Genomic DNA, 14,532 nt, shown 5'->3' on the forward strand with positions numbered 1-14,532 from the left:
ACTGTGAGTTCAAGCGAAAGGAACCACCCCACGTGACCACGTCATCACATCATCAGGATGAAGGAAATACTCTGGACAGTCGTCAGTGACTTCTAACGACGTTAGACGTGCAGGTGGCACCACAGATGGTCAGGAAGCAGGGCACAGGCCGAGGCGTTCTCGTAATCCTGACAAGAGCACGCTCCTTGGCGGCTCGCGGGACACTGACCCTCCCTCCATAGCTCCACGTGACCTGCAAGTCCATCAGTGGAAAAACCCAGCAGAGTGCACGCGGTCACACGCACCTAACCCTGAACCATTAACTTCCACAGCCCCCACCAAGGAAACCACGGCTGTCCTTGCGGTGGCAGGCATGTGAGCAGTGACAGGGACCAGGGACAGGTTCTACAGTGTGGCATTACTTAGACATGCCACGGAAACACAACCCGAAAACACCATTCGTGTCCCACCATCACATCTGACCGACCACCCCACCCGGAGGGCAGCCCGGCTTATCTCCTGACGGTCACCAGCATTCCAACTTGAGCCAAGGACAGAATCAGACACCTCCCCCGACATGGCCAGGTGCCCCCTCCTGTCTCCTCTGCGGCCCAGAGCGCGTCGGAGCTGCCGGTGCTGCCATCAGGGCTCCCGGCCGTGCGCAAGACGGAAACAAGATGTATGTTTGTCCTACTTCCTTCTCGCTCTTTCCAACAGCCACACGGCTCGTGGAAGCCAACAGTGCTCGTCCGCACAGAAGTACCAAGGACGGAAACCACCACCACCAGGTAAGGGAGGAAAGGACCCAGGGCTAAACGTTTTATGACAGGTGGGGAGATACAACCTTCATTTGTTACGTGGACTAATTACTCAAAAAGTTTTTAACCAACAAACAAATCCTGCATTTTTATAAGACAGTGACCGCCTAAGCGACTTGGCCAAAGACTGAACATACCATTAGCAGCTCGGCCGACACTTTCAACGGGACTCTCCAAGCATCTACAGAGAAAGAGAAGTTATTTTACAACAATGCTGCTTATGTGGAAAGCCTGTTTGTGAAAACCTTTTCTGGGGCTGGTAACCTTAGACATGTAGGTGGCTTTGTAGACAATTTTATCAAGGACACAAGACAGAACTAGGCTTGTGCTAACTTCTCTTCCAGGACGAGGGCAGGCGGGGACAGTGAGCGGGGGTGAACATGCCGAGCCTTCTCTGGGTGAGGAGCATGACGGAAAACAGCAGCGACAGCCCAGCAACAGGTGTGCAAAGCGAAGCTGTCCCACAGCCCACTGTGGCGGCGGGCGGCTGGGCGTGGGAACCGCCACCACGTGGCCATGGCACCAGAGAGCCAGCGTGAAGGACCACAGCACGTCCCCCACACATCGGCTGGGTTGAACGCTTCAAGGAAGGACGAGGAATCTTTATGATGCTTTCATTTCAGAACGGAAGGAAGACAGGTGCGTCTGTCCCAAAGAGAGATCGTGGCTTAAACCGAGGACCTCTCTCGTGATTAAAGCCATCCGGACCTCACGCCGAATGAACTTGACAAGCGAGCACAGTAAAGCAGAGTCTGAATGACCGTCTTATGACAGGGACTGAACACGACAGGAAGACTAAGGGCACGGAGGCACACTGCCTCCGGTAAATGCAAGGCGGCGGGAGCCCTGTAACCCTTGACATGCCGGAGAAACCCCACTTACCCAGAAGATTGAAAACCAAGTGCGGAGTCGGGGCGAACGGCTCCTGCAGATTGAACGCCGTGTAGCGGCCGTAGTGGACCTGCCTCAGCGCCTCGAAGTTCCCCAGGAGGATGTCACTGAGCCACTGGGCGTTCACACACGGTATCCTCCACTCCTTGGCTTTTTCATACTTCAAACCGGTGGGTCTTTTTTTTTTTTTTTGAGGAAAAAAACACATTTTATTAAGTGTTAGACTTGCCTACTGTTCAAAATAACATGTATTTTCAACACAGTACCATAGAAAGAGCGGGGGCATCTCGGCAGAGTCACCAGTAACCCCCAGCGGGCAACTCCAGGACGCGTCCCGGCTCCTGCTGCGTCACTGGGTTATCTGCTAGTTTACTAAGTTCACCTTATGCCCAGCACCTAACTTAATCCCAATCTTTTTTTTTTTTTTAAACATTTTTTTAAGATTTATTTATTTACTTGACAGAGGCCACAAGTAGGCAGAGAGGCAGGCAGAGACAGAGAGAGAGGGAAGCAGGCTCCCCGCTGAGCAGAGAGCCCGACGTGGGGCTCGATCCCAGGACCCCGGGATCATGACCTGAGCCGAAGGCAGAGGCTTTAACCCACTGAGCCACCCAGGCGCCCCAACTTAATCCCAATCTTATTGATTCCTCTAATTTCGTTCCCTTTTATAGGCACTCCTGCTGCTATCAAAAAGATCACTGCCGTTCTTCTGACCGACTTGGGTTCTCCAACTCCCACCAGGAACAAGGAGGACTGTGGACCCGGCCCCCAGGGTCCCTGCGGGACCTAGAGCCCCACCCCGCACCGGGGTCCCCTGCGGGAGCCCCCCAACCCCCCAGGGCCGCGCTTACTCCTTGCAGATGAGCACCGTGTTGCCGCGGCACAGGTAGCCCGTGTACTTGGCGCCCGCCAGGTAAGCCATCAGCTTCAGGTCGTCTCTGTCACTGTCGACAAATCCAGTCACAGAAATAATCTAAGCACAAAGAGAGCAAATAAGGCCAAGACACAGAGACAATTTGACCCGTGAACACCTGCTCTTTTACCCACGTGTGTTTCCACGCGTCACCCGCGTCCCTGCACACAGGCGGGAACGCCCCTCCTGTGAATGTTCAAACCAGCCTCTTGTCCACGGTCCACCGGTGACATGCGTCACCACTGGGGAAGCGAGGGGGGGCAGTGGACACGACAGCAAACACAGGGAAATCTTGCTTGCGTTAACAGGACGCCGTCTGGATCATTTGAACAAAGCTCTCTCACTAAGCACATTAACGTGAACTGGCCAGTTCCTCGTTCTCACTAAACCCCAACCTGGAGGTTACGTGAGAGACCCCACAACCCTGGATGAGTCCTGCCAGCAGGGCCGCTCCCAGCACGCAAGGCCTGGTTTACTTGAGGGTTTTAAGTAGCGTCAGAGGCTGGAGAGACCCTGTGAAATTCTGCTCCATGCAGGGGACTCTGATGGCTTTAAGGGACCTGGCAATGAGACAGTGGCACCACAGGGCCCTTTCAAGCTGGGCCGGAGGGAGCATGCCAGGACAGGGACTCAGAGGCCCACATGGGAGACGGGCAGGCGGGACAGGATCACGACGCCAAGGGATGTCCCTTACGTGCTGAGAGCAGGGCTTTCCGCCTGGGGGGAAGGCCACCGGGAAGTGGAGGGCACGGTGAGGCGGCACCAGCTTCTTCTTCTTTAGGACCATGTTCAGCCAGTGCGCCGTGACACACCTCTTCCTCTCCCTGATCGCCTGCCAAACAGAAGATTACAGGTTTGCCGGGCTGGTGTGTGTGCGGCTGCGGGAGAGGCACAGAGCGGCCAGGCTGTGTAGCTGCAGCAGGACCTGCGTGGGAAGGCCTGTGGGGACCGCAGGGTACCAAGCGCTGGCTTTACCAAAGGGACAAATGACAGAGGCAGGCGGATTCTCACGCAACTAACAATGGGGCCACCTACACACAAGCAGCCTGCAACGGGGAACAAAAGCAACACATTTTATAACAACCTTAAAAATAACTTTGATCATGAGTAAGGTTTGTGATCATCAACATGAAAATTTCCCTTAAGAACACCGAGGGCCCCAAAGAGAACAAGTTTCTTCTGAAAAAATATAACCGCCCACTAAAATTAACCACAGAGGAGAGAAACCAACCCTCATAAGCACTTCTATGTTTTCAGTTGGAAAGTGTTTAAGAGGAGCTTCTGGGTGGCCATTCATGATGTACCTAATGACCGCTGTCTGTCTGCCAACAACAACACTGTTAGGAGAGGAGAAGAGACTTGAGGGAACAGTCGAGGTGACACCAGGAGAAAGCCTGTGCCCCACGGGGTCTTAGAGCCGCTCCTCCAGCCCTGTGCACGTACACAGCCCCACAACAGCGGGAAATCCTGCTTCCGCCCCCCCAGCCGGTCAGTGCTGCTCTGGACGGAGTAAAAGGACTGTGTCCTTTCCCTGACACCACCTGGGACCGCCTTCACTTTCTCCAAGCTCAAAGACATAGAGGCCAGCAGTCCACAAACATATTTATCCCAGCACAGGTTGACGAAAATCACTAAAAACGTATTCCCTTTCAGAAGTAGACAAAAGTCCTTTCCAAAGACACTAGACTCTAGAACCCTAGGATGATCCTTGAAAAGGGACAGACCTCGCTGCAATCAGAGCCGAGGCCACTCACCTGCGCGTACATCCCGCTGACCTGACTCTCGCACAGCAGGTGTGTGCAGCGGCTGGAGAACGTGGGGTCCACGGCGCCACCGTGCGTCTGGATTATCTAGACACACACAAGACCCAAAGTTGTCCTCAACTGCAACTACTCAGGAAAACAGAGGGGAACTGACTTTCAGGTTAGACTGTTCTCAAAACAACCCACTACCGGTTTTCATAGTCTGCTTCGCCGAAGGGGGTGCGCGGCGTTTACGGGTGCTTCCGTCCAGCACCACAACGTGAGATGAGCTCCAGCACTCTCTGAATCTGAATCCCCGGATGGAGAGGAGCGAGAAATGGAGCGCCCTCTTCCTGAAGCAGGGCCTTCCCCACCTGGCACCACCCACGTGGCGCGGAGGGCGAGCCCGTGCAGGACGCTGGCCGCACCCCTGGATGCCAACAGGACCGCCCCAGGGCCCCCCCAGGTGTGACAATGAAAACCTGCTTCAGACATGACCAAACAGCCCCCGTGATTAAGAGCCATTACTCGTTTCTTTAAAGGGAGAAAAGAAAAAGCAGCGTGAAAGCAGTGAACACCACAAACTGTTAACTCAGACCCTGAGCGGGGGCGCAGCGCTGCTCCGTGCCACACAGGCGTTAGACCGCATCAGACGGCGGGCCAGGGGTGTCAGAGTCCAAACAGCGCAGCCGAGAGACTGTGGCTGTCTGCTGAAAAAGACGTGCCCCGCAAAGCAATTCTGCTTCATCTCCTTGTTAAGCTTCACTATTCTAGCCCTTCGCGCACACTGGTGAGGCCTGCCGGAAATAGCCACCTCCCCTGCCACCGGCTCTGGTGCACCTGCTGTGTACCCCCACCTCCAAGAACAGGACAGAGCCCTGGCCACCCCCCCCCCATTTGGCCACATCACCGTTCGCGCTGGAGTCCACCTCCGGGCCGAGTCCACCACCGCACGTGCCCTCCCCAGGCTGGTCCAGAACTGCCTTCCCGCCTCCCTCCTCCCGTCCTGCACGTCTTTCCCCCTGACTCCCAAGCCCTTCAGAGAACTCCACGGCAGCTAGAGCAAGGCCCACACGTCCCCGACGTGCTTCCCCTTGGATGAGAGCCTGATCCCCTCCGTGGGTACGGGCCAGCCCCACGGGATATGGATGACCACGGGCAGGGCTTCCTCCCTGCTGGGCCACAGCTCACGCGCCCTGGAGGCAAGCCAGGAGGCCCCCCCCCCCCCCGCCCAACCGCACTGCCCGCAGGGAGCCCGAACCCTGGCCCCCCACCCTATAGCACTGCTGCCTGGTGCCCACCCGAGGAAGCGAGCACTGCCGCGACTCACGGTGCTGTGGGTGGCCCCGTCCCACAGCAGCACATGGTACAACACACCCCTTGCCGATGAGCCCACCAAGCGGCCTGGCAACCCCGCTCTACCCAGTGCCACCCCTCGGGGACCCCTCTGCCTGCCCCAGCAGAGGCGGGCTCCTCCCGCCGCCCACCTTCCCATCTGCCGGACATGGCCCCTGCCCTCACCCCACTGACTGTGGAAGGCTGAGGAGGCTGTCCTCGCCGCTCTCAGCCGGGGTCACCCCCTTCAGAACCCTGAGCTGCACCTGACGTGGCGAGTCCCCCTCCCCCCGCCCCACCGTGCTGAGTGCCCTGCCCTCACCTCCCCTGCTCTCACACTCCTGCTGTTTAAGGCTGGCCCTCCTGGGCTAACCCTTTAATCCAACAAAACAAAAGCAAATTTTTCTCTACCTTTTCTTTGAGTTATTCTACTGCTTTTTAGGACAGTCTCTACACATGGCCTCCTAACACTTCCGTGATTTTATTTTGAAGAGTTTTCTGCAGGTGTAACTCTCAAACGGGCCCCACCCCCTCCCCCGACCACCCCAGTACAGGGTCCTGGCATCACGTCCCTGTACTCCCTTCATCCAACTTTTGTGATTTAAAATGTACATCTCCCCTGTCTCCCTGTGCTCTAATAGCTATAAGGAGAAGACTCCACAACACAGCGTCCACAACACAGCACGTAAAGGAGGCATTAGAAGGGATGCCCCAGCCCAGAGTATGTGCCTTCCACTGTCCCAGCCCCACCTGCGCCACCTGTCTACCTGCGCTGCTCCATCTGGGACACCCTCCAACGCCCACTCCCACTTGTCCTTTAGGACGGAGTTCAGGAATCACCTGTTCCCGCAGACCATCCCAAGGCACAGACCCGCCACCCAAAGGGTGATGTTTTGTCTCACGACTTGCCCTGCACCCACCGTCCTGCCTCGTCAGTCCTGTATGGACGGCTAGTTCGCCAACTGACACACCGCCTTCTGCGTCTTGTGCGTCCCGTGGTATCCCCCGCATTAGAGCAAGCTGGGCAGAGCAGGGTTGACACAGGAGGAACGCTCCGAGGGATGCGCGTCCCGGGTGAACGTGAGCAGACTCACACTCGCTTTTCTCTCTTAAATCTGACTGAGTTGGGGATTGTGCCCCTGAAGGGAAAAGTACCACCTTCTCTTCTTTAAAGGCCACCAGAGAGAATGCTGACCACAGGCACGAGAGTTCCCCGAGGAGAGACTGCGATCCCTTCCTCGCTGGAGAGGCTAAGGGGCTCCAGCACGGCCTCTGGAGACAGGACTGAGGCACACAGAAGTGCACGGTCCCTGCTCCAGGGCACCGAAACCCTCCTCTAATTCTCACATCCACAGGGACATACAAATAATCCGTGCCCCGTAGAATGTGGGAGCTGTAATGCCGTGAAGGGTGAGAGTGCGCTTCACTTTCCCCTCACAGCTGAACAACCCCGCGGCCCAGGAGCGTCTGCCCGAGGTCGCAGGGACTGTGAGTGCAGACACCGTCACACGTGCACAGCGGCACTGCGTGCATGGGGGAGGGGGAGCAGGGCGCCCCGATGAGTGAAGTCCAGTCCAGGCTACACTCGGAGCAGAGCGCTGGGGACAAGGCTCTTCCTCTGTGCGCACGACTCACCCGCTTCCAGGTGGCCAGCAGCTGCTTGTCAGACATCTGCTCTGGGTAGTCGGCAATCGCAAACACGCATCCCAGTAAGAAGCCTTCTTCCGGAACTGGCACAGAAAGGCAGGAGAAGCGGAAGCCCGTGAACACGGAGTCTGCGCGCACACACACGCTCACTTTGCCGCGTTCCATCTGGAGGCGTGACGTGGGCCACTCCCGGCCAGGACGTCGGGCAGCAGCCGGAGCACTAGGCTGGGGGTGCTGCTGGGCGCGCGCCAGCAGGGCTGTCTGTACGTGAGATCCGACAGCAGAACCGACAGAGCGAACCCCGGCGCCCTCGGGGCGACGGTCCTGCGGGACAGCGCCGACCACGTGGAGGCTACGCCGCCCCCGTGGCAGAGGCCGCGCACCTGCTCTTCGTCGGGTGCGAGGCGCGGGCATGACTCCGCACCCTGCCCCCCGCCCCGCCCCCGCCCTCAGCGCCGAGGTGCACACGGCTTCTGGGAGAAAGACAGACGCACCGCCCGGGACTCACTTTCCACGGCTGGGTCGTGTCCAAAGAGCTGGTGCTGGGGCTGCTGGGACTGCGGGGGCGGCTGCGGCGGCGGGGGCTGGTGCGGGGGCTGGTGCGGGGGCTGCGCCGGGTGCTGCAGGGCCTGGGCCGTCTGGCCGGGCGCGTGCGGCGGCGGCGGCGGCGGCGGCTGCAGGCGCTGGAGCTGGAGCTGCTGCTGGAGCTGGTGCAGCTGCTGCTGCTGGAGCTGGTGCTGCTGGAGCTGGTGCAGCTGCTGCTGCAGCACGTGCGGCTGCGGCTGCAGGGGCTGCTGGGGCCGGTGCAGCTGCTGCTGGGGGAAGGGCAGCGGCTGTGGGGGGAAGGGGTGCGGCGGCGGCTGCGCGTACGGCTGCTGGGCCATCTGCGGCTGCGGCTGGAGCTGCAGGAGCGGCTGGGCGGGAAGGTGCAGCACCGGGTGCGGCGGGGGCGGGGGCTGCGGCGGCTGCGGCAGGTGCGGCTCGGAAGCCACCTTCACCTGGCCGAAGAGCACCGCGTTGGCGTTCGCGTGGCCCTGCTGGCCGTGATTCACCTGCTGCTCTAAGGTTTTTGTAGGTGCAGAAAGGGACTGTAAGATCTAGGAAACAAACACGAGGCAAAGTCATTAGCCTTGGTCACTGGAACGTCCTCACGATCCCTCCGCTGACAGAGTGCGCGCGTCTGGCACACGGCCTGACGGCTGAACGGACAGGAAGCCTGACAACAGTACGCACGTCTCTTCTGCACTCGTGAAAGCATCGCCGACATCAACAAAGTCAGGGACCCCCATTCTGAGGCCAACACTTGATCAAGTAAGACATAAATAAGCCCGCGACCTGGAGCGGACAAGCCTGTGACCTCGTACAGCTGACGTGCTCTACAGAGCAGTGACAGGGCTGCGAAAATAAATAAAACAAAGGCACCACTTGCTCTTGTGGGCTTGAGCACGAGTGTGGGTGCCACCGTGGGACATGCAGCCGCGCACAGCGCCCCACCGGGACCCCTTCTCCCTCCACAACGCTCCACAGACTTCTGCTAACCCAGGGATACTCTGGGGAACGTCAGCAGACCCAGAAGCCTCTCGGCCTGAACCCAGCTCCCTTCCTACAACAAAAGCAGCTGGGTGAGAGTCAACATGAAGACCATCCCTGAGTGAAGGCACTGACCCGGGCAGCAGATAACCCCCCAGAGCCACCGGCCCTCCTCATCTGTGGTCACCCTGCCCGTGCGCTGGCACACTCCATCAACCGGGACCAGAAAAGACACCAACAGAGGTTTGTTTAAATGCTAAGTGTTCTCGCAAATGAGGAATCCTCGGTAGAGCCGGTCAATTAGCCTTCCTCAAAGAGGACTTGGGGCTCTTTACATGGAGCTGAAGTGTACTGATCCACAGAAAAACCCGACTAGCCAGACTGTTTCTGTTCTGGTTCCTTCTGCCGCACAGTGACGGGAGTCAGCGCAGCGCTCCGTGCCAGCTGAGGGGTTGGGGCGGATGGGACAGGGAGTCAGGAGACACCAGAGAACGGGATGGCAGGTCTTTGCACTACCCTGTGCGGTGCCAAGTGACACACGTTCCACGATGAAGCTCCTTCTCCGATACGCTCCAACAGCAAGAATTAGACCCCATCCTCGGATGGTCCAGAGAACTGGAACAACCAAGGAGATTTTACTAAAAACAAACACAACGTGACCCTACTTTTAAAGCGCACTTGACATTTAAATAAAACTCTAGAAATTTAACTTTACTGTAAGCCACAGCTACAAAGAAATCTCAAGAAGGACCTTAAAACACGTCCTCCACTTAAACGGGCTCCGGAACACAAAGGTCCTACGATCCCCGAGGGGAACGTGATCACCGAGGCCTCACGCCGAGCAGCAGTGCGGCGGCTCGTGCGGCTGCTCGTGCGGCTGCGGCACAGGGAGAGGCCGAGCTCCGCAAGTTCTCCGCACATGCAAGGGCTCCTCACTGGAGCTCTACACAGAGAAAACAGTTTAATGAATCATAAGTAACGGTGATAATCTCTTTGTTGTCCTTCAAAGTAGTAAAGAACACCCTGTGCGGTGGAGGGAGATGGGCCCCGGTACGCGCACACGCACGCCTCCACCACGAGGGCCGGGGGCGAACAGCTGCGTGTCCTCACGGGGTGGACCACGAGCCTGAAGCACCGAGCAGGGTCGGGAAAAGCGGCTGCTTCCAGAGGGAAACGGAGTTAGGGGCGGGAGGGAGTTTATCACTTTACAGCCTTGGATGCCAGTGGAGTTTCTGAAGTCTGTACCTGTATTTTTTTACTCTCAGAGGGAACCAGCAGGTAAACTGGACTGGTAAGAAGGAATAAAGTCCCGTCTGCCCTCGCAAGCGGGGCCCAAGCAGTCGTCTGCCTCCCGCTGGCTGCCCCTGCGTCCCCACCCCCAGATCAAAGGGAGCTCGGGAAGGTCCCAGGAACCCTCCACATACACTCCACAGCCGGGAGCCCAAGGCTGTGCTCTCAGCTGGTCTCACAGTGGCCAACAGGACTCTGCAGGAGGCCAGGAGGGCCGGGACACTTTCCCTGTGGGGACCACGAGCTGAGAAGCTGGGGGAAGCGGGGCTGTGAGCACAGGGCAGCTGGGAACGTCGAGTCGGAACTGTTCCGTCACAGGAGACATCGTCATCTCGAAGCCACCTGCATACTGAGTGCCCAACACGAGAAGAGCTACACCGCAAACAACACGGCTCCGAAGCACTATGAATCCGCAACTTAGACCGCGATGGTTAGCTACATCCTCCCAACTCCCCATCTAATTTTAAACTAAATCCGTCTTCTATTTGTAAAACACGTGCGTGTGGAGTTCAGTGTCTCTTCGACTCCCGCGGGACACCAGTGCTGAGAGCGCTCGCCCCGAAGCAGGCTCCCACTCCGCCCGAACCCCGGGTTAGGGCGGCCGCAGAGAGAGGCCTGGTGGTGACCCGGTGCTCCTCCATCTGAAACGAGGGTGGGAGTCTCGTCTTTCTTATTTGCCCGCAGAAACGTACACGGCCAATGCGCCATCTCAGTTATGTTCTTTCAGTTTTAAATTGAAACGCGCCTACTAAAACTTTAACACCCATGCTGCATCAACAAGCTCCAGCCACAAAACTATCAATTAAGATTAAGGCTTCTGGAACGAGTAATTCCTAATTCCGGTTGTGTTATCTACTGTCAGCGAATGAGGAGCACCGGGTCACCACCAGGCCTCTCTCTGCGGCCGCCCTAACCCGGGGTTCGGGCGGAGTGGGAGCCTGCTTCGGGCGAGCGCTCTCAGCACTGGTGTCCTGCCGGAGTCGAAGAGACACTGAACTCCACACGCACGCACGCACGCAGACGACTGTAAAACACGTTCTCGAGTAAATACTGCTGGTAAGTCAACTGTTCTGAAGAAGCGGAACGTAACCGTACTACGCTGAACCAGACCATAAAACCCGACCCCCAAATCCCTGCTTAAGGAGTGACTCACGTGTGCTACATTTGACGGTCGGCTCATCTGCTGAAGATCAGCATTGTTAGTGATGTTCCTCAGGGTCCGCACAGCCGGACTCCAGGTAGCGATCATTTCTGATCTGTCCGAACTTTGGAGATTCTGTCCCGGGGCCAGGAGGTTGCCCCGGACCTCGGGAGGTAAGATGTTGCCCGGCACGGGGGGCACGTTGGCGCACAAGTTAATGAGGCCAGGCTCCTTCCCCGCGGGCAGTCTGCGTTTCGCCGCAGCTAGCTGTGGGACCTCGGCGGGCGTCCAGTTTAAATTCCTCTCTTGCTTCTCGGGTGACGAGTCTGAAGAATCATCAAACATCAACTCCCCTTTAGACTTTTCAGTGTTGGATTTGGGTGAGAACTGCTGGTCCCCTGAAGGAGATCCTTCTTGAGAGCTGGCAGGGCTGGATTTTCCCTCCGAACTACCCTCATTTGGGGACTCCTGCTCCTCATTTTCTACCTCCTCCTCCTCTTCTTCTTCTTCCTCCTCTTCTTCTTCATAAATAATGAGTCGAGGGTGATAAAATGCTTCGTCCTTTTTGGTTTTTTCTGATATGCAATCCAGGACCCAGTCAGGGGTCACGATCTTAATGCTCGCTCTCTTCAACGCGCACTCGTACTTCTCCTACAAGCGAAGCACAAACACGCAAAGCTGTAAGTCTGACCAACACCCCACAAGTGTGCATATGAACACAGAACTCAGCACAGGCGCGCGGCGGAAGCATCCAGCCCCACAGCGGTCATCACACGCAGACGAGCTTAAACTCCTTTCCGACGCAGGAGCTGGAACCAACCAGGACCCAGGATCTCACGCTGGCCTCAGGCTGGCAACAGTGGTCGGAACAGATTCTGTTTCAAGTAACTTTTATAAATGGTATCAATTAAGGAAAAAAATACAGCTAGCAATCCCACGGAAAATTCTCTTACATGAAATAAATAATTGCCACCTCGTCTAGCTTTTGACACCTTGGAGGAAGAGCGCCTTCAGGACATCCAACACAGTCGCGGGAGGGTGGCCGGCTTTTCATGGGGAGGCTTTCCCAGTGAGGTGTCTAGTTTGTTGAGCTCCGTCCACAGAGACACAAAGGACACAACACGCCCATGACCTAACGGGGTTTACGACTTAGCTTGGGAGAGAAAGTAAACGCCCCGAGAGCATGACACAGGCGCCTGCGCTGGGTGAGGGGGGATAAGCCCAGAGAGAGGCCCTACGGCGGAAAGCCACACTGCATGGTGAGGCCTGGCCGGGGCGGCAGCAAGCACAGCATCCGGCCCAGGGAAAAGGTGCGTCACAGGCAGGGGCTCTCCTCCAGGTGAGGGTGTACAACGGAGCAAATCCCAAAGGAAAAAGAGAGAAATGGGAAATAGGAGGCACCGGGAAGAGGATACCAGAGCTCTGAGATAACCGAGATGCTAGCTGCGGCCCCCCAGGCAACAGAGCCCCATGCCCCGCCTCACAGCCCAGGAGGACGGCAGCTCCCGGGCAAGCCCGTCCTTAAGGCCCCACACTGAAGCCCGAAGATGGCACTTGAGGTCTACGGTCGGGGCAAGGGGGACAGGCAGTAGGACTGTTCCGGAGGTGCAGAACAGACAGACGGCTGCCGTCCGCGTGGCACGGCTGAGGGCAGCACCATCCAGCCCAACCTGCCTCCCAGGAAGGGGGAGACCACCCCCGTGTACGGATTTCACCGCCTGTGGCTTCTGAGAATGGGCCACTTTAACCCTTTCTAAAACACAGGCACACTTGGTCACAGGGGAGCACACACGACTAACCAGTGAAGCAGAGAAAGACGGACACGTGGTCGTGACCCCATGATGAGCAGCCACTGCAGTCCTCAGTGTGACGGCTTCGTGTCCCAGCGCACGGAGCCTTCACGGCGTGGCCGCACTGAGATCTCACGATCGACCTCCCACGGCCACACGTGCCCCCTACCCTGGCGTTCTGGTGACCCTGAGATGAAGCCGAGCGCAGAGAGCCGGGAGACAGATCCCCGCGCCCCCCGCCTCCTGCCCGGCCTGGCTCCTCGGTGACACGGCTCACGCGCCTCCAGCGGACAAACGCGCAGCGCTCTGGCCTCCACGCTCGCCGTTGCGCCGCCTCATGCCCACGGCCTGTCCGCTGGAGCCGGGCTCGCTGCTGTGCTGCCTTGCTGCCAGCCCCCGGCTCACGGCTCACTGCTGTCACCTCCAGGGCATTTAGCTGTCCCGGGTGTTCCTACTGCTCAGTGTTCTGCTGCCACGAGAAGCCGCAGTTAAAGGTCAACACGCAGCCTTAGCGGTTTGTGCACAACGGGTCCCCAGGCTCGGAAGGCGGCGCTCTAAGGCCTCAGTAGCCGCAACCGCACCCCCCCCAAACGGCCAGGCCGCCAACTCCGTGTGACTGCGGCAATTCCCCCCCACCCCCCCGCCCCGCAGGCCCAACTCCTTGAAATGACACCGTGTAGACACCATGACTGAAGTGACAGATTCTCTTATTCAGATGCAAGCGTATCTTTAACTTCCCTTAAACTTACATACAGAAGCGTGTGGGGACAGCTGAACGCGTGACTCGGTAAGACTACGGCTGGTATGAACCACAGCATCTTTCACTGGGATAGAAGCGTGCGCCTGCGGGCACACGCCCAGCTCCCCGCGCCGGGTGACATGCGCCAGCGCCGACCTCGGGACGGGCCCCTGAAACTGACACAGCACCGTGTGCGGACAGCAATTAACACGAACGTTAACAAAACTAAGAAAATGTTTATTCTTCATTCTAAAAATCATTCTGAAATATTCAAGTATGAACTGTTAAATCCATCCTCCCACAGTAAATAGAGACGACAGGTTTTTACGGCAGACCGGAGACTTTATTTCTTGACCTGTCCCAAAAGAGCCACAGCGCTGTCTCAGGGAAACACCGAGTCCAGATATACACCAAAGTAGCTATAAAACTACACAAATAGGGGCACCTGGGTGGCTCAGTGGGTTAAATCCTCCGCCTTCAGCTCAGGTCATGATCTCAGGGTCCTGGGATCGAGTCCCGCATCGGGCTCTCTGCTCAGCGGGGAGGCTGCTTCCCCCCTCTCTCTCTGCCTGACTCTCTGCCTGCTTGTGAGCTCTGTCTATCAAATGAATAAAATCTTAAAAAAAAAAAAACCTACACAAATAATACAGGTGCACAAGATGACCAAATAACACACATATCAAATAAACCTTATATATTATTTTCCAAGGTAGAAAG

At 57.5% G+C, this 14,532-nt stretch overlaps 1 protein-coding gene across 5 annotated transcripts in view; it reads right to left on the reverse strand.

Moving 5' to 3' along the window:
- The window catches only part of PAXIP1 (PAX interacting protein 1), a 47,259-nt gene that overhangs the window by 12,259 nt on the left and 20,468 nt on the right, over nt 1-14,532 (reverse strand). For 3 of the 5 annotated variants that reach the window (XM_047694405.1, XM_047694404.1, XM_047694408.1), the window contains 8 exons: nt 11,299-11,937; nt 7,834-8,422; nt 7,314-7,408; nt 4,356-4,451; nt 3,296-3,433; nt 2,540-2,661; nt 1,680-1,864; nt 935-978 (listed from right to left, as the gene is read on the reverse strand). In XM_047694405.1, the coding sequence (XP_047550361.1) occupies nt 935-978; nt 1,680-1,864; nt 2,540-2,661; nt 3,296-3,433; nt 4,356-4,451; nt 7,314-7,408; nt 7,834-8,422; nt 11,299-11,937 (1,908 nt within the window). The remainder of the gene's footprint in view (nt 1-934; nt 979-1,679; nt 1,865-2,539; nt 2,662-3,295; nt 3,434-4,355; nt 4,452-7,313; nt 7,409-7,833; nt 8,423-11,298; nt 11,938-14,532) is intronic. The other 2 variants (XM_047694406.1, XM_047694409.1) reach the window with 2 other exon arrangements.

The sequence above is a fragment of the Lutra lutra genome, chromosome 11, assembly GCF_902655055.1.
Source record: "Lutra lutra chromosome 11, mLutLut1.2, whole genome shotgun sequence".
In the NCBI taxonomy this organism is placed as follows: Eukaryota; Metazoa; Chordata; class Mammalia; order Carnivora; family Mustelidae; genus Lutra; species Lutra lutra.